The sequence below is a fragment of the Prionailurus bengalensis genome, chromosome B1 (genome assembly GCF_016509475.1).
Source record: "Prionailurus bengalensis isolate Pbe53 chromosome B1, Fcat_Pben_1.1_paternal_pri, whole genome shotgun sequence".
In the NCBI taxonomy this organism is placed as follows: domain Eukaryota; kingdom Metazoa; phylum Chordata; class Mammalia; order Carnivora; family Felidae; genus Prionailurus; species Prionailurus bengalensis.
Genome location: NC_057344.1, coordinates 73,641,619 through 73,662,462, shown reverse-complemented (window position 1 = coordinate 73,662,462; position 20,844 = coordinate 73,641,619). Strand labels below are relative to the sequence as shown.

General features: G+C 38.9%; 1 protein-coding gene across 1 annotated transcript in view; it reads right to left on the bottom strand.

Annotated features, from left to right (window-relative positions):
* Positions 1-2,546: 2,546 nt before the first annotated feature.
* Positions 2,547-20,844, bottom strand: part of LOC122468918 (protocadherin-23-like) — a 125,734-nt gene continuing 107,436 nt past the window's right edge. Inside the window, 4 exon segments of the mRNA XM_043555857.1 lie at positions 2,547-5,978; positions 8,367-8,499; positions 9,402-9,688; positions 11,697-11,827. Coding sequence (XP_043411792.1) covers positions 3,361-5,978; positions 8,367-8,499; positions 9,402-9,688; positions 11,697-11,827 — 3,169 coding nt within the window. The 3' untranslated portion in view covers positions 2,547-3,360.

The window sequence follows — 20,844 nt, the reverse complement described above, 5'->3', positions numbered from 1 at the left end:
AACCATATTCACGCCATACACCTGACTGCTTTGAAGTATATCATCATCTTAGATCCTTTTGTGTTTTTTACTTTTTACTTAATGTTAAGGTATGTGTAAAATGGCAAAACAAAAATAACAAAACATATATTTGGATGGAAATAGTTTTAAAATTAATAATTAATTTTTAGGGCGCCTGGGTAGCTTAATTGGTTGAGCATCCAACTTTGGCTCAGGTCATGATCCCACAGTTCGTGGGTTCAAACGCCACGTCAGGCTCTCTGCTGACAGCTCGGAACCTGGGGCCTGCTTTGGACTCTGTGTCTCCCTGTCTCCTCTGCCCCTCTCCTGCTTGCACGTGTTCTCTCTCTCTCAAAAATAAACATTGAAAAAACCTTTAAAATTAATAACTAATTTTCATCCCTATCATTCTGGAAAACACAGCAAGTAGGGTTCTGAAACTGAGGGTGAGAAGGACACCCCTGTCTCAACTGGACAGCGACACACAGACCAGGTATGCATGCACGAACGCAGCCAGTAGTTTATAGGACATTTTAATATTCTTCGAGAACAGTCAAATGACCAAATCCCTAAAGATACAGGCATTTTTTTTTCCCCTTTCTTTGCCCAGGAATCTGTTTTGGAGGCCAATTCAATGATTACTACTAGGACATGGAATTTTGATATCCATTTGGTACTGATTTACACCAGTATTTTTAAGGCTGCCAACAAGAAAGTCCAGAATTTCAGGCAGCCAAAATTCCACAAGAGACAACTGTCTTTTATTTTATAGCTTATGAATTTGGGGCTTAATATGATTTTCCACTAACAAGTTCTGTACCCCCTCCAGAGTGCTAAAGCCGGTGTGTAGATCAGCAAAGTAACACAGAACATATGAGGCAAGTTAATATTAAACTTGAAGGAAAACTATACAAATTATATTGTTTACTTAGGAAAAAAGCACTCTAGTTGAAAGGGCCGATGTATGATTTATTGCAAACACTCAGCCAGTGTGTTCCCATTTTCAGCTTAACTCTACTAGCAGCAGTGGTTTGGTGGCCGTGTGGCATTGGATACGGTATAATGAAGTCGTCAATTAAAAATCCACTAGATATTGGTAAGGAATAGCTCTAAATACTTCATGTCTTCTGTTTTTATTAAATGTCTAGAAAAATGCAGAATTATGTCCGGAATGGGCAATAAATCATAGGCCAGTAACTCAGGGAAGAATTCGATGGATGACTCTTGTTAAACAGAAGTAAATAAAGAACCTGTTTAATTAAAAACAACAAAATGTTTTTGGTTCCTAGAAATAAATCTGTTACAAAACAACACTTCCATATATAATTAGGGAAAAAAATCAGTGTACTTTCTTTCAAAGTAATCTTTTGAAGGAAGCCAAGGAGAGAATAAATATTGGAACACTGAAATGATTAATGTTTTTTAGGAAAACCATGAAATCTTCTTCCCTGTATGCCATGAAAAAAAGAAACATGCATCCATCCTTTAATTGTTCCATGACTAAATGACTTTCCCTAGGATTCTAGGCTCGTCCAAAAACCTTCATGTTTTATATAATTTATGATACGATTTTATACACTTGTTCCTGATCTAAGAGTCAGAAGATATGTAACTAATAAAATCAGCATAGGAAGTCTTAGAATTATTTACCTACAAAACCAGGTATCAAACATGGCATCCTGCAATGTTTTCCAGCTAAGAGAAGTAGCTCACGGAATTTTACAGATGAGGCCTATTGAAAAAAATAAAGGAAATATTTCTACAGCAGAAGCTCATATTAACTATTAAGAAAACCATAGCAGGGGCGCCTGGTTGGCTCAGCTGGTTAAGCATCCAACTTAGGCTCAGGTCATGATCTTGTAGTTCATGAGTTCAAGCCCTACATCAGGCTCTGTGCTGACAGCTCAGAGCCTGGAGCCTGCTTCGGATTCTGTCTCCCTCTATCTCTGCCCCTCCCTACTCGCTCTCTTTCTCTCTTGAAAATAAATAAACATTAAAAAATTAAAAAACAAACAAACAGAAAACCATATCAGATGCCTTCTAGGCTTGACATTGGGATCCTAAACTCTTATCCCAACGCCTGGTTGTGTTGCCTACCATGGATGACTTCTGGACCATCAGCAGCAGCATGCACTCTGCTTTCCTGAAGGGATAAGAATCTTTGAAGGATTCTTGGGCTCACCAGAGAGAAGGATAGAACATTACATGTAAGCACCACATAACACCACTATATATCTGAAATAGTAGCTGTACAAAACAGAATTATTTTCACCATGTTTCCAAACTGCTCTAATGACAGTTAAAGCTAAACATGAATATGAACAAATGGAAGAGAGACTTCTGACATCCATTCTTAACTTTTATAGTAGAAATATTTATATAAAAAATCTTCATTTAAAAATATATTGCTAAATTACTCTATGAAATTTGTTATTAGCTAATAACATAATTTTATCTATGCAAACTTCTAAAAGTGACTCTGAATGGATAAATTATTTCACACCAAAAGTTATTGTATCTCAAAGAAAATAAAATGAAGGAATTTCTACAAATATTAATCTTCAGAATTTAATGTGTATACCTGTACCATGTTATAAGACAGAGCATTGAAAAAAAAACTCATTGTATTTATAAAGAAGGCTAAGGAAATATATCTTAGGTGGCAGTCAACCATATACTTATTGCTTTTATCAATCCTGGCCCTCTATCAAGAACATGCATTCTGGTTCATTTAATCAGGAATAGTTTTCTTATTTGGTACAGTTATGACAAATTTCATTCTTAACTTCTCATTAGATTTCCAAAAGACACCACATTAAAATTCAAATTATGGCAAAACTCTGTAAGTGTAGCATATGGGGAAAGTAGAGAAATACATCTCTAAACATATCGGATCTACAGAAAATCACTTCATTTTAAAATCGAAGTTTATCCTCCCCAGTTTCTCCTTTCCATTATTTTTATACTCATTCCTTATTCAGTCTTTACTAATTTATTTTAGATATAGCAGTATAACCAGCAGTAATGTGACCAGACTGCACTATACTTATTTCCATATATTTTCATATAAGCATTTTGGCAGTCAGTCAAATTCATTGTGTCCTTTGGAGATCTGATCATAGAGAAAACTAATGACAGAATATACACGAGTTATATACACAAACGAGTCCTGAGAGCAAAACATAAAGGTTAAAAGAGGGGGTAACTTCTCATTAAGGCTGAATGAAATTCAAGAAATTTAAATGAGGAGGTTCTGAAATCCCTCACTACGTTGTAGCCAATCTTAAGAAGCTAGCCTAAGAATGTCTTGTTCAACCATTCATGACCATTGGTGAGTGGGTGTTGGGCATCACAATCATGTTATATTTGAACTTCATCTTCTGCTTTAAGTTCACGGCACGTACCACTTAGATGTGTTCCTAATGATTCCCCATCTGAAAACAGTGGGGTCCTGGCAGGGGTCTGTGTGGCCAGCAGGAAAAGAGATGGTGAAAAGCTAGGGGTTGAGGCTTCCGGCAGAGAACTGAGATGGTAGGGAAGGGGGGAGTGTGGGTATTTCTGGAGCACTTGACCTGGGGTTCTGGCTGGCATTCTTGGTGGAACTGCTTTAATCCCAGGCTGGGCTACTGCTGTTATCAAAGGTGGTGGAATAACTAAAGATTTCTCTTTTGGAATGCCCGGTGTATATAAATGTTCATCCTTTAGTTTTGCAATATCATTAAATACTGAGGCAAGAGGTTGGAACTTGGGTTCCCAACTGAGGAGATTATCCCAGTGGTAGCTGCCTCTCACATCATGATCAGAGGTTCTCTGGGTGGAAAGCGCTGCACACCTTGCTTCCTGATCATCTGAAATAAAGACGAACTCTCTCCTGACATCAGCCAGGATGTTCTCTTTTATCTCTCTCTTCTTTAGTGTCTGGGGTAACACATTATTTTGAGCATAGGTTGTACCACAGCCTTCTTTATCTTCCTCAAATGTATGGCTGGTTTCTGCTGTTTCAGCAGTGACCACCACATCGGTTTCTCCAGACAAGCAGGAGAGCTGATCTGAGTCCCTCGGGATTCCAGAGTCTGGGACCCTGGATTCCCGATCACTCAGAGCTGAGCCAGAGTCCTTTCTGTAAGGATGCTCATTTATCCTCTGGATTTCCTTATCTTCTGCACTTTCTCCTTCCACAGAACAGTGGCCGCTGGAGTTTGAGTGCCTGTACAGATTCACAATGTCTTTCTCCATGATACTTATTAAACTCAACCACTCAGGCATGGAGTCCACAGGCACCGCCTCATTACGGCACTCATTAGCTTTTTGGAAGGGCTTGAGCATGCTGCCATCTGTGGTCAGTCTCAAATTGATATCTGAGGATGATGATGTTTTCTTTTCTTCATAATTGTTTGTTGTGTCTTTTTGTTTATGTCTTAAAATCAATACAATTAGTATGAAGATGAGTATCAGAAACACCAAAAAGGAGACTGTGACGCTGATGGAAAAGCTGCTACCTGATATTGCTGAGTGTTGTCCTTCTGAAAAAGAAGACACATTTACAAAAACAGCACAAAATGTAAACTTGGAGTCCGGTTTGGGGCTATGAGCGATTATTTTCATTTCAATGGTGTCTTGTTCACGGACTTGACTTCTTATCAGGGGAAGTGCTCTAGTCAAATAAATATTTCCATTAGTTTTATTTACTAAAAAGAAAGGAGATGGAGTTTCCAAAGAATAAAGAATAACTCCATCAATACCAGCATCTGCATCTGATGCTTCCACTTTGCCAACCAACTGTCTTATTTTATTCTTTTCTGGAAGGTTGAAAAAATATTGATCTTGAGTAAAAATGGGTTCAAACTCATCTATCCCTTCAATATCCACCCAAACCATTGAAGAGGCTGCTGAGTCCCCTTTGTCTTTTGCCTGAACTGTGAGGCAGTATTTATTGTCATTTTCATAGTCAAGGACTTGCTTAGTGTGAATATCCCCTGTTAAAGGGTCAATGAGGAAGGGATGATGATCATGAGGCATCCCGTGAGTGGTGGAACAGGGCGATAAAATAGAATAGGTCAATTCTCCATAAGGACCTGCATCAAAATCCAAAGCGTTTACGGAACATACAGTGGAGAAAACAGGGACATTTTCAGGAACAACACAATTTAAGTTTGAGAACATAAACTGAGGTGCATGGTCATTATCATCCAGGACATTGATAAGCACAACCGCAAAAGAAAAATGCTTCCTTTCTTCATCTGAAGCTTGAATAGTTAAGGTGAATTTTGTCGTTTCTTCATAATCCAGAGGTTTAATCAAATAAAGAACTCCAGTTTTTTCTTCCAAGTGAAAATGCCCCCTCTCATTTCCAGAGATGATGTGGTAGATGATTTCTGCATGTGGACCCACATCACGGTCGTTTGCAGAGACCACAGTGATGTGACTCCCTAGAGGGGTACTTTCCTTGACATGGGCATGATATTTCAGACTGCTGAATTTAGGTGGATTATCATTGACATCAAGTACTTCTATTGATACAATGGCTGTAGAGCTCAATGGAGGGCAGCCATGGTCAGATGCCACAATGACAAGGTTATGACTGGCAGCTACTTCTCTGTCCAGGCTACGAAGCAACACCAGGTAACCAGCTTGCTTATAAGGATCTTCTGAATGAATGAAACTAGTTTCTACATGGAAATTATTCTGTGAATTACCACTGATGATCGAATAATCAACGTATGTGTTTTCACGGGTCCAGTCACGGTCCATGGTTGAAAATGTGAGAAGCGTGCCTCCAATTTGAGCATCTTCACTCAAGCTAAGATTATAATATTCTACTGCAAACTCAGGGGCATAATTGTTCGTATCTTGTATTTCTATTTCTACTAAGGTAAGAGCGCTCAGGTCAGGAATGCCACCATCACTGGCTTCAACGAGAAGCTGAATTGTTGATATTTTATCCAGAGGTAATACAGGATTGATAGTAAATATTGTGCCTGAAAAATAAGACATAGCATTTCAATGCTGTGAAATTACATTTTCATGATCCACTTGTCAGCAAATATTTATCAAATATTTACTAATGTGTTGTTTTTATTTGCTAAGTTTGTTATTTAAGTTACAACCGAGAGTAACTCCAAAGAGAAATTTTAAATTATTAGACTTTTGTAACACTTGAGATCCAGAAGTAATACTCCTGGCAGTCACTCTATTAAATATATGTGCTGTTGGAAGATGACTTTGCTACAAATGTCTCTTAATTTTATTTTTGTAAAATAAACTGTTCCATTACTATTTCTTAAGAAAATGTATTCTTATTTGAAAAGCATATACTCCATTCTACTACCCATAGACACATGTATAGAGATATTCTAGAATAAGCTATTTATTCTGGAAATACTGGGTGACGTTCAGTCTAGTCAAATGAAGGTAATATATAGGATAATGCAGATTTTCAACTATTGCTTAATTATAAAGGTGTCTTTCCTAAACCTTTTTTGTTTTTTTTTTAATTTTTTTAACGTTTATTTTTTTATTTTTGAGACCGAGAGAGACAGAGCATGAACGGGGGAGGGGCAGAGAGAGAGGGAGACACAGAATCGGAAGCAGGCTCCAGGCTCCGAGCCATCAGCCCAGAGCCCAACGCGGGGCTTGAACTCACGGACTGCGAGATCGTGACCTGAGCTGAAGTCGGATGCTCAACCGACTGAGCCACCCAGACGCCCCTAAACCTTTTTTGTTAATTTAGTAAGTGGCTTTTTCTCTTATTGATGAAATATATTTAACAAATTTTGTTGTTTTTAATATAGAAATATGTAGTTAGGGTCCCACCATGAACTAACTTGATCTGATAACATTTAATGTTTTAAAAACCTCCTAATCAATATTGTAATTGCAAAGTATTGATAACACATGTCAAGGAAAAATGTTGCCAGGATGGAGTGCTCAGAGGGACCACCTTATACACTGTGATGGGCTGTGACCAGGACAGCAGCTGATGTCACCTGAGCACTGTGCATCCCCCAAAAAAGAGAGAGAAGAAAAGATCTTAGAGCCAAATATCTGACATGTTTACATCCATACAGCAGCATTCACCCACAGCCTGCATGGCAACATGACCGACTTGTTGCAACCCTCCATGGGCCGCACACTGGTCTTTGGTGATTAAATTCTTCTTTAGGGCAATCCTGAGGTTAATTGTTTATTGAGATATAGTTACCATATGATAGCATGTTATTTTCAGATGTAAAACTAAGGATTCTATACCTGTATATATTGCAAAGTGATCCCCACAATAAGTCTAGTTACCATCTGTCATCCTCAGGTTAATTTTTTATTATTAAAAAAATGTTTTTAGTGCTTATTCATCTTTGAGAGACAGACGCAGAGCATGAGTGGGGGGAGGGGCAGAGAGACAGGGAGACACAGACTCTGAAGCAGGCTCCAGGCTCTGAGCTGTCAGCACAGAGCCCGACGCGGGGCTCGAACTCAGAAACTGCGAGATCGTGACCTGAGCTGAAGTTGGACACTTAACCAACTGAGTCACCCAGGTACCCGCTGAGGTTAGTTTTTAAATCAGCTCTCACTTATAAAATAATGCAATGGTGGGTAGAAATGGGGAACACATAGTGTGACATGTCCCAGGACCTGTTCTTTTCTGGAGTGTGCTCTGCTAGGGACCTTGTTTTCCTAATGATAATATCATATCAAATTTAGTTTTTAATTTCTATTCATTGCTATATTTCCTCTATACAATTCTTAACTGTTCTAATCTGAAATCACTTGCCTCAGTGCATTTCATGACCACAAGTGACTTGCTCTCTGATAAAAAGACAAAGAGCCTTGGAAGGCATCAAATAAACCAGAAAAAGTACCACAATAATTTTTCTCAGTAGAGATGCGCAAATCATTTCCCTTTTTCAATTTTTTGTCCTTATTGAATGTATTATGCTATTACTGAACCTTTTGTACTTGGCTCGGAAAAAAAGCTTCCACACTCTTGTAACATGAAGTCCTCAGTACTAAATGAATCCCTTCGACTGCATTCTGTTGCTTGTTGAGGCCTGGGATAATTACCCAAACTGTCTTTACTTGGACTGATCAACTGGGTGTTTACTACATTGGGGTCTCTGAAATCTGCACATTTGCCAGCATGTAATCAATTCCTTTTGCTTTCCAGCCATTGAGATGTTGGAGAAGAGAAATAACACCAGGGTTTGCTACCACAGCATTTGATGTGCAGAGAAATAAGAAGGGTGGCAACTATAATACCGGGGGCGGGGGGGTGAGGTGGAAGCGTTTTAGGAGCATTTGGAAAAGATTACTGCAGCCTTCCACCCTGTAACTCGAACCTACGAACACTAAAGCCACTATGAATAACTCACCATTCATTGGATCAATTGAAAATTCCTTTGACGAAGAAAGGATCCTGTAAGAAATGTTCTCATTGCTTTCTATGTCTGTGGCTCCCACAGTCAGCACCGAGTACCCTACAGGCACCGATTCGGGAACAGTGGCCTGAAGGAAAAAAGACAGAAATGAGCCCTGTGCTTCCAGGCAGAGATATTTTCAGGAACAAGGCCAGAAAGTAAAAATCACTGTATTCATTTTGCTTATGGAAAATACACACATTAATTTATAGAGTTGACATATTAAGAACATTATTTTGTAGACCTAGAATTCAGAAAAACAAAATGAAGAAAAGTTTTCAATTACTTTTGAGTTTTATTATGACAAAAATTCCATCTAAATTATTTCTGCATGGTAGAGGATAGTTAGCAAATTCACTATTATAGTATTACATTATGTACATTGTATAATTTAGCAAGCCTTCACAGAAAATCATTACTTAGGTTAGTTTCCTTTCTGTGTTTATGCTTCAACCGTGCATTTGCTACATTCAGAAGTCCTGACGCCCATTTCCAAGTATTTAGCTGAATGCTATTATTGTCCTTACTTCTATAAACATACACTGAGCTCTACAGCAAATCAAGTTTCCACTTTACAGTTTTGTTCATGACTTATCTCTGCAAAATGTTCATCAATATATTCCAAAACTATCTCTAGGAAAGAAAGGGTTTTCCCAAGTTAACTGCTGAGAATCTAAACCGCCTTATTGTCTGGTAGCTTTACAAATATTAGGTCAGTTCTGATTCTTATGGCCAACTGGACTCCAATCTCTACAAATGAAAACAATGGCAATATACACACATAAGAAACTGAATTGAATGAGCTACTTAATTCCATATGTACTTACCATAGCCTCCATGATACTGAATATAAAACCCTCAGCATCAAGTAAGGCTCTAAACACCATGAATACCGTCTGCCTAAATCCGTTTATCAACAATGGTAGGCTTACATTATTCCCCATTCTTTCCAGTCTGGCTGTGGTTTCAGCATATCTTTGAGCTCTTTACCTGGTAAGAATCTTGAGAAAATACTGGTGGATTATCGTTGACATCCAACACACGGACCATGAGTGTTCCCTCTGTGTGATGCACAGTATCAGAAATTTGGATGAGCAGCTCATATTCAGTAGCTTCTTCAAAATCCAATGTTTTCACTAGCATCACCGCTCCAGTGTTCTGATCAATGGCAAACTTGGTTCCAGGATTACTCTCTTTGGCGAAATTGAAGATGAAAGCTGGATTCAAATCCACATCATGAACGGATATCTGAGTCACAATCACACCAGGCAAAGAATCTGGAATAGTCATGACCAATGTCAGCCTCCATTAAAATGCATCCTTTGAAATACTTTTCTTTAATAGTTCAATCCAAACATTTTAACTTTAAGTCCAACATGAGTTGCTGTTTCTTGGCATGATTTCTCATACAAAGCTCATTATGAGCCGAACAAAAACTCTGAAGAATTTATGAGCCCAATAAAGTGAAAATTTACCACTGAGTAGGGAATTGAGGAGGTAGAGCATATTCGATTCTTATATTGCATTTTTTGTTGTATGCGTTCAACACAATTCCAGGACCAAGAAACATTCTCAGCCACTTATTTGTATACATAGTTTCTGTATTAAAATCATATAAACATAGGGGATATGGGTGGGAAGAAGGTTATTACTCAAAACATTAATACAAAGCATACAGTTTTGAAAAGCAAGATTTAAGTGAAAATATTTGTATACTAAAGTTAGAAATATAGTTCCTTGTACTTATTTTGTAAAATGATTTCTTTTGGGGTGGCACATACACTGCTTCCTTCTCTTAAAATCTGACTCCCCAAATTATCCAGACTGTTGAAAGACAAAGTATACATTGTGCTAGTGATAAAAGCAAATCTCTAATATTATTCACCAAAACAAAAATCACAAAAGAGATGGCATGCTAAGTGCCCAACACACTATATGTTCTTTAGTCTAAACTGTCACAAAAGGGACCTCATTTTTTAAAATATTTACTTACTTTTGGGAAAGCACAAGTGGGGGAGGCACAGAGAGAGAGGGGTTCAGAGGATCTGAAGCGGGCTCTGTGCTGACAGCAGTAAACTCACTAACTGCGAGATCATGACCTGACCAAAGTCAGACGCTCAACTGACTGAGCCACCCATGTGCTCCAAGGGACCTCATTTTTAAGCTTACAAGTATGGTGCGGGTAGAAAGAAGAGGGCCACATACTCAGAACAGTTCTCCTGTCTATGAGGCTCATTGTAAATTTCATATTTCAGGCTTGAACATTCTGGTTGTGCATCAACCATCCCTTACCCGATTCAGTACATTTTGATTTATGCCATCTGTTCTCGTGATGTATTTACAATGGGTACATTGCTGCATTTTGATGCTAATGCATGTGCTTAAGAATAGGACCTTCAGTAAAAGCAAATGAAAATATATCAAATGGACGAGAGGCAGAACTGGAAAACTTTTTATGTGTAGAACACTTTAGAGTATTTTTAGGTATCTCTACACATCTACAAACAGATCCCTCTGTGCGTGGTAATTTGTCTGGAAAGTGAGCATACTAAAAGGTTTGAAACATCTTAGGAGTGAGTTGGATATTAAGAGTAAAAGGACAGTGACAAGAGAGGGGTGAGCACTTTTTGCAATTTCAATGATAAAAGAGTTGGGTTGGATTTACCAGTACAGCCCTTGACCATGGACAAATTTGGGACTGCAGACTATGGAGTCATATAACCCAGAGACCCAAACAATTGAGATTAATTAGCACATCATGTAAAATTTAATAGTTTCTCCCTCCACCATGAATGTGGGTAAAGTCTTTCTGTAAATGCTTAAGTTTAGTTTACACTAGAGGGAAGCAATGGCTTTGTGTGGTGAGTACCCCTTCACTTACTACTTGCCATAAATATACTGCAAAGACTGACAAAATTATCTAAGGACATCGCTCCTTCTCAGGGGATCATCACAGTCGGCTAAGTAGGCTTCTCCATAGAGGAGATTTCATTTTTGAGAACTATCGGCACACAAAAAAGAAGCTGTGTGGAATGACACTTTGAGCCTTGGGAATTGGCCTCCTGATGACTTAAATGCAAATCCCAGCTTTGACATTCAACTTCTCTGACAGTTGATATTTGAACTTTTGACCATCCATTTTCTGTTCTGTAAAATGAAGACAGAAGCAGTCTGGGTTGCATGGCTGTTGAGGATTAGTACTTCTATTTGATATAATGCCTGGCTGAGAAAATGGTAGATGATATTACACAAGTTAAAACCATGATTCCAAACTGCCACACTTACTTTCTGCAATTTCCACTGCTCCAGAGGGGAGAAAAGCCGGGGCATTGTCATTTGTATCGGTCACCTGTATCTTGATCACACTTGTACCAGAAAGGCTGGGCATCCCCTTATCCGTGGCTTGCACAATCAAGCTGGTTTGGAAAAGAATCAAGGAATGTAATCCATTATCCAGAGAATTAGAAAAATAACAAATATCAAATATCCAGCTGACAACTTGAAAATGAGCTGACTAGCTACTTTTATAATTCTCCGCCTGCCTTTTTCTAAATGGTATCATTTAAGAAATTTATTTCATAAGAATGGTACCCTGAAATTTATTTATTTACTTATTTTGGTTTTTTTAATGTTTGTTTATTTTTGAAAGAGAAAGAGAGACAGAGTGTGTGAGGGGTAGGGGCAGAGAGAGAGAGGGAGACACAGAATCTGAAGCAGGTTCCAGGCTCCGAGCTGTGAGCACAGAGCCCAATGCGGGGCTCAAGCCCACGAACTGTGAGATCACGACCTGAGCTGAAGTCAGATGCTTAACCGATTGAGCCACCCAGGCACCCCTGAAATTTATTTTTTTTTGATGCATTTAGAAAATAAAATCCAGCAAGTCACCAGGGATCATGTGGCATTTAAAACAAAGGAACCATTTCTGGAGACAGACCGTAGAATTCAGTCCTTTCCTACCAAGAACAACCTAAAAAGTAAGAACACCGACACCTGTTCTTTGGATAAGTAGACTGCCTCCACCTTATCATGAATGGCCTGGATATTACTACATATTTCCACTTTACTGTTCCAACAAAAGACAGAGCCACTAAGTGAGTGTTTTGTATTGATATTTTTTAGATCCAAATTCCAAATCAATAGAAACTATAGAATTGAGAGAGGACACTGCATGATTAACACATTTACAAAAATGGATGATTGGCCAGAATTATAGAGTCAGGTGAAAAATTTCATGATTGACAAGAATTTACATGTAGTGATTCCATCACTCTTGGATGATGGTACAACTGTCTCCAGAAACTAAATTAGAAACCTTATTAGTGTCTTCAACTTCTCCATTTCTATTACCACCTTTCCAACACCCAACTGATTATGAATCTTATGGATTTTACCTCCTGAATATCACTTGGATCAGTGTCCCCAACCATTGCACTCTTGCCTTCAGCTCCGGTAGGCTGATCAAACATCATGCTTTGCCCGGGACTGAAGGGTTTCCTGAGACATGGGACTTTCAGGTTTTTTTTAAAACCAGGAGAGTCCTGGGCAAACCAGAACAAGTTGATCTCTGTAGCCTCATTCCCTCATAATCTTTACCTGGAACGTTCTATCTTCACTATATCCTTTCTCAACTGGATTACTTGTTTGTTCACCAAAATCCCTACTGAAAGTCTCATCTGCCCCTCTGGATCTCCCCCACTGCAACTCAACCGCTCCATCTAAAAACCTGAATTGAAAAGCTGACTTCCCTATAAAAAACGTTTCCTTGGCTCTCCATGTCTACGAGGTAATCCAGGCCTCAAGCACGTACACATGACCTCCTGTGACTTGCCTGCTGCCTGGAATCCCTATCCTCATCCTACCCTCTTGATCTTCTGAAGTTCACATCTCTCTGAGAAGCTTTCACTGACCTCTGGTCTGATTTGGATGCTCCTTTCTCTATCCCACAGCACCCTGTACATTCCTCTGACACAGCGATTGTCACCCTTTGTTCTTAATGATTTATTATCTGTCCCTCCCGTAAGTTTCTTGAAGACAAGTAAGCTATCTTATTCGATTTTTAAAAATATATGTTGAGTGCTGGTTTCTCAAGATTGTCTAAGATTGTGAATGTATTGTATGACAGAACCAGGATTCAAGCCCAGATCTTGGTTGACTAGAAAGCCTGTGCTTTACCATCTGAGCTCCACTACATACTTTCAACATGCCTGTCTTACTTACTGTGTATATATCATGCCCTAATATATAATCATTAGCTTTTCACTCCGCTCTAAACACTATGAATTCCAGGAGGGTAGCTGAGTCATGAGCTAAGCTGTCAATCAGAAGACAATCTTTAGTTTCGAGTGGTATTAGTCTTAGCCAGTGGTTGATGCTACCCTTTAAGAAACTGAGTCTTCGAAGTTGACACATTTCTACTTTCTTTTCCCTTAGCTTATCTGTTAAACGTTCTACCTTTCCAATCTAACATTTAAAAACGGTGTAACCTAAACATCAACTCTTTCTTGGTTTAAATCCCATTTAATAGCAAATAATCACTGGAACTACTGTTTGTGAAGCATGTGGCCTGCCTTCTACACTATCAGAGCTGGGACATCAGTACAACAACTACTTGAATTTCACACTTCTGGAGCTTCAGAATCATTCCGTGTGGAAAGTTTGTTTTGTGAGCATGGACGTAAGTCAGGTACATATGGAATGATTTTACTAAAAATAAACAAATCATAATGTTCTCTGCCTCTGCTGCCTGCCCCTCCCCAATGTCATGCTAAAAGCTCAGCCAAGACATCAAAGTTATGGCTCTGTCAATTCCACGATAGCTGTAACCACCCTTATTTTTATGTTACAGTTTCAGGGGTTCTATATAATGCCTATGTCAACTTAAATGAGAATCTTTGATATGGTAGAAAGTACACCATTCAGTTTCAAAACAAAAGGATGAGTAAAAAGTTCCTCAGTGGCTTGAAGGACAGATGAAAAATTATGAAGGCAGATCCACCGAGATTGTACACATAACTTCTGAGAGACCTCAAGGTTTCTATGATGGCTCCTTGGCAGTCTTTGTAAAACTATCGCTTGTAGCAAGTCCAACTGGCTCCAGGTTTCAGAACTGCTGCCCTGATTAGCACATCAGCAGAGATTATAAATGAAACAGAACAGATTTAGAACCAGCCTATTCTAATTCAGAGCATATTTCTCTTATTCTATCAACCACAGGAAGCTTCTTTTATCATGTTAAATGTTAGACGGGACCTTGACCAGGCGGTATCCTTTCTGATTCCCATAATGAATACTGAAGGTGGTAGATGATTTTTCAAAACTCCCTCTCAACAGTATCTTAAATGTCTACCAAGAATTCCATGTTCTTCTGAAACTCTAAGAAAAGCAAAAGCTTATCAGCCAACATCAGAAACACCTGTGAAAAGAGCTATGCCTTCTAGTTATATCTACACAGGTGTCATCTCTTCTTCCTCCTGAGAGTCTATGAAAATGATAGCAGAAGGACTTAAAGTATATGTCCATAAGATTAAAAGAAAATGGGAGAAGATATTGGTGGGTACAGGTGGTGAGAAGTTTCAACAAGTTTCTGGAAAATGCAAGCAGATTTGGGAGTGGTTACAATAGGTGGGTGAAAGGAAACCACAGGTTAAAATATATTAGGAAGAAGATAAGGAGGAGTGGGGAACAGACTCGCCCCCAAGTAACCAATGAGAGGCATAAGACACGATAAAGGGTACAGTGAGACACTGAGCTAAAAAGAGCTTGCAGATTATTTTAAATTCAACATAAAGAACATAAAGAATCAAATCCCCTTGCCCACTGTTCTTCACTCCCAGGCAAAAGAAGGCCTGATTTTCATACTCAGTAAGTAATACTGAGGGACAGTCCTTGTAGAAATGAAAGCCCCTCCCAAAGAAAAAGGAACTTTCTAGATTATGTCATTCTGCAAAGTAGTCAACTTCCTCTCTAGTTTATCTCAAAGTGAAGTGTGCTGATCAGTAAGCTCTGGCGGCCCACTCACAGATTCTAATGACTTTGCCATTGCCTCACTCAGAACCATGCATGGTTAGTTACTTACAGCAAGTCTTCAGTATGAAAAGAGAGTGCAACACAGACAAGGAGAAGAAATAAACCCAAAGGAAACAGAGATCTTGAAAGGACAAAAGAAAATATGAAAACAATTCTAATTAATGTCCTTGAAGAGATACCTGAAGATAATGCACGTATGAAACAAGAACAAAACGCTATGGAAAAGCAGAAAGATGAAGAAAGAGCTTTTGGGATTGGGGTAAGATGGCGGGCTCGCCGTGAGCGGCTGTCAGGGATGAAAATAGGTGTGCCGACAAGCAGATTTTAAAAGCAGTTACTCTTCAGATCATCTTCTTTCATACCACCTGATGAGCAGCTTGATTCACCATGGCATTAGCAGCCATAAAATGGGTGATATCAAAACAGAACTATCTGGAAGCACTTATTTCCAATTCAAAACGGAGCTTTATATTGTGTTTGTCATAAATCTACATAGTGTCCTCTTCCAGATAACTATAATTGCAAAGTAGAGCTTGCTTTGACATCTGATGGCAGGACGACAGTGTGCTACCACCTTGTGTGGATATTCCATATGAGCATACAAAAGTATCACAGACATCACAGGAAACTGGATCCTCCAAAAGACATGATATTGAGGTTTTCAGGAATCAAAAAGGTGTTGTCTTGTATCTCATTTAACATTTGAGAAAATGCAATTGAGTATATTCACTGTTAGAGCAAAACAATAATAAGATTTTTTTACGTATTAAAAAATAGATTTTGGAAATAAGAAATATAATACAGATACATAATATCTCCTTAAACTCCTTAAAGCAAGGAATAGGTTTTAGCTGATTCTAATCCAAACACATTTTGAATCCTTCTTCTTTACATAATCCAACCTCTCCCTGTGGTTTCTAGGAACGATCTTTTCCAGGTTCTGTTCCTTTTATTCCCTGAATCTATTCTGTTGGCTATTTGTCTGCCTCATCCTCAAGTAGTGATAATCCCCCAAATTCTCATTCCCTGGATGAAGCTGAAATCTCAATCTTGGATGAAGACCTCTTTCCGGAGCTCCAGATCGGTATTTTAATTGCCTTAGGAGTGTCTTTACTTTTGATCTTGTACTAGTCCTTCAAACTCCAAATGCCCTGAAAAATATCCCAATCCCAATTCCTGCCTTTCCTATGAAGAAATTTCAGAATCACTTTCTATCTCATATCTTGTTGAATAAATTCAACTGTTGACCCTGTTTCCATGGATTCCATATCTGAATCACTTAGCAAGTATGCGCCCTCCTTCCATCCCTGCTGCTTCATCCTGGTAACAACAGATCCTTCACAGCCATTGTCTAGCCTAACTAATCTGTCTGATGCTGGTTCTCTTATCTTGGGATGCATCCACTACCAGATGTCTTTTAAAAATAAAGATCTGAGGGGCGCCTGGGTGGCTCAGTCAGTTAATCATCTGACTCTTGGTTTCAACTCAGGTCATGATTTCCTGGCTTTGTGGGTCTGAGCCCTGCATCCGGTTCTATACTGCCAATGTGGAGCTTGCCTGGGATTCTCTCTTCCTCTCTCTGCCCCTCCCCCACGCATGCTGTTCCTGTCTCTCTCAAAATAAATAAATAAACTTAAAAAAAAATAGAGATCTGAACATGCACTCAATTGCTTTTAGATAGACTATAGAATCAAGTAAAATGGAAATTTTACCATTATATGTAGTATAAAGTCCCTCAAAACTTGACTGCAACCTACCAGCCTCTTTTTTTTGTTTGTTTTATTTTTCAGGTCATGGTGAGCTTGTATAACATAAAAATGTGACTTACATATATTGTGAAATTATTATCACAATAACTTAGTTGCCATCCATCATTTCATACAGACACAAAAAATGGAGAAAAACCATGTCAACCATGTTGCGTATCACATCCACAATTAAGAGTACCTATTTCCCTTGTAACTGAAACTTTGTACCTTTGACTACCTTTCTCCTTTTCCTCTGTGTCCTCAGCCTCTTTTTCATTACCCCACACTCAGGTGCTTCTCAGGTGCATGCACCCCTTGTTACTGCCAAACATACCAAACGCTTTTGCATATCCATGAATTTCTGGCTTTTTTCCCCAAAATGTCTTTTATTCCTTTTTCATGGGGAATCAACAAAATGGGGTTGCCATTCCAGCGCTGCTGTTTATGAGTCATGTATCTTGGAAAAGATAATCAACATTGCAGTCCACTTCCTACCTTGTATACATAACTGCTTTGCACTATTTCTCTCCAGGTCATAATGAGCCCTCCGTGGAGAGTATGAGTTTAGTGTTGCTCTTTGACCTTGAATATTTATGCTACAGAAATTGAAGTTTTAAACCTTTAACTCATATTTGCCTAAAGTTTTTTTTTTCCTTTTCTGTTTTGGGTTTCATAAATATACAAGTATGGACTTTACAGATTCATTCACATGGTAGAGTAGGAAGCCCTACAATGACCACTCACATGGGCAAAAATCCCATCCATTCTACCATTTACACGCTGCATATTTTTTGGCAAAAACCTTTACCTCTCTGAACTTCAATTTCCTCTTTCTATAAATCTTAATCTGTTATGAAAATTTGACATATAAAGCAGCTCCATAAATGGCAACTATTGTGATTATTTTTTTAAGCTTATTTTAAGAGAGAGAGAGACAGAGAGTGAGAATGAGCAGGGGAGAAGCAAAGACAGAGGGAGTGAGAGAATCCCAAGCAGGCTTCATGTCATCAGTGCAGAGCTCACAAACTGTGAAATCATGACCTGAACCAAAATTGAGCCGGACATTTAACTGACTGGGCCACCCAGGCACACCTGTAAATATTGTGATTATTAATATGCCTTCTGTCATGGGTTATAATGGCACTTGATTTTTGAGTTCCCTAAAAACAAGAACTCTTTCACACATCTTTACATCCCTGGCCTCACGCTTGGTAAATAGTTTTTAAAAATCAGAAATATCAGTCAGATAGAACCTAAGGGCTATTTTATAATTTGTCATCACCTCTCCACTGAATTGTCTTATATGTGGCTTAATATGAGATCTAAAAATCATTTAATTTTTATTTAATGCATTTCTATTGAGTATAATCATAACTGATTTTCCCTTCATTTTATATTGTAAAACAGAGGGTTAGAATTGGGAATGTTTTCTTCAATCTGACAAAATAGCAATACTTCAAAAGGAAAGTCAAAAGGCTAAATGGCACCATTTCCAAAGCATCCACTAATGATGTAGGAGGCTAGGGGAAAATCATCCTGTATTTCCCACCACTTTAAACATCAGCGAAAGCCCTAAAGAGGAAGAGAAGCCAAAGGGGAGAAACATGAACAGGCAGGAGATTTAAAATATTTCCTGGCCTTGGTGATAGTGGAGACTGGGGGGCGGGGGTGGGGAGGGTGGCTCAGGGGTGCGTGGGTGTGTGCGCATGCGCGCGATGGTTGTCTCTTTATCTCTCAGTGGCAGTGTGTGTATAGTTCAAAGTCTCTCAATTCCTGCTTCTCTAGCCTTGCGTGAAATTCTTCATGGGGAATTGGAGAGGGGCACTTTTAAATACTGGGGCCAATTTAGACATTGGGAACATTGAAATGATGACGCAAATAGGAAAAAGCTGAAAGGAGTCAGATTTAATTGCTAATTAGGCTCCATTGAGTAAGAAGTACGTTAGGGCAGAAAGTCATTACAATCCGGAAATGCTTAGTTCCTAGAACACAGCAGACCTTTAATAATCTCCGAATTTGTAATCACTCAGGTGGCACTAGGCTGAGAATTACCTGCAGTCATCTACAGAGAGACAAAACCGGCTCTAGGCTTAAAATGACTGTAGAAACAATGTAGCAGAAATGGGTTTTAACATACTTATACAGCCGGTTTTAATATATTTATACAATAAGTATCATAGCAATTGATTACATTAAAATATTACTCAAAAAAAAATCCTACTGGCTATTACAGGGTAAGTTCTTAAACTTTTAAAATGCTTTTGAAGTCATATTTTGAAATATATTAAACAAAAAGAACTAAACAATCAAATTTTTAGAGCCGGGAAGGTTTTCAGAGGTTAATTAATCCAATCCGCCCTGTAACAGATCCCACTGTAATCCGTTCTCCCGGCTCAACCACATGCGTCTACTGCACTTTCTTCATAAAACATGAAAGTAGTCTGGCCTAGGAGAACATTGGCACTCGGGTCTTTCATATGCCTGTTTTTCCCCTGCGTAGAAGGTCTGCTCTGTAGGCCGTACAGTGGAAACAGCGTGAGTCAAAATCAGAACACTTGGGCGTGAGCCTATGTTTGATCATTAAGTGGTTCTGTGGCCCTCAGCAAGCCACCGTGTGTCTGCTGTCTTACCCTGTGAATGAGAAAATGCTCCTTAGCTTCCTCAGGAGGGGACTCTGAAGATTGAGGGAAACGCTGTATGTGTGAGGCCTTTCAGAAGAATGTATGAAATATATGAATATAAAGCACCCTGAAATGCACAATGAGAAAGCCAAGCCTCTGACCCCAGCTTTCCCCCATGACCACTTCTCCAGAGACAAACAAGGTTAAGTTTCCTATGTTTTCTTCCCAAAGTAGAGTAGATGCGTGTGCCTTGGCTCAGGCCTGCAGAATAAGCCCCAGCGTGCACCTGATTTCTCCCACTCACTCATATATCCTATGGCTCGCTCCTTATTGGCACTTACAGAGAAAGCATGTTCGCCTGTCAAATCGCGTGCAAGGCTGGGCCATCATTCTTGAGGCAATCCCCGTACTTGGACATTTTGCATTTCTTAGAGTCTTTTCCTTTTTCTTTTATAGACTGTGATGCCATAACTATATCTGCAGGTAGCTAGACTTTTGTAGCACTGACTTTTGAAAATAACTAGAAGACCCACAACACTAGTATTCTCTTTTATAGGATTCTGCATAATTCTGTGTACCTTGAACTCTAGACAAAATATATTTAATGTTGAATGTATGCTTAACAAGATCATTTCTATTAGGATACAGTACTGCCACAAGGACCCGATGACAGGGTTGTACTTTCATACACAAAACTGAGTACAGACTTAAAAAGAGAAGGGTGCCTGGGTGGCTCAGTCTGTTAAACATCTGACTTTGGCTCAGGTCATGATCTCGAAGTTTGTGGGTTTGAGCCCTGCATCTGGGTCTGTGCTGACAGCTCAGAGCCTGGAGCCTGTTTCGGATTCTCTGTCTCCCTCTCTTCCTGCCTTTCATTCCCTCTCTCTCTCTTTCTCAGAAATAAATAAATAAACTTTAAGAAAAAAGAATTAAAAAAGAAATGTCATTCAGTCTTCACTATTTTAAAAAACAATAACAATTATAGAGCACTCTATAATTCAGTAGGCATTTCACAAATACTGTCTTTTTTAAGGTCTC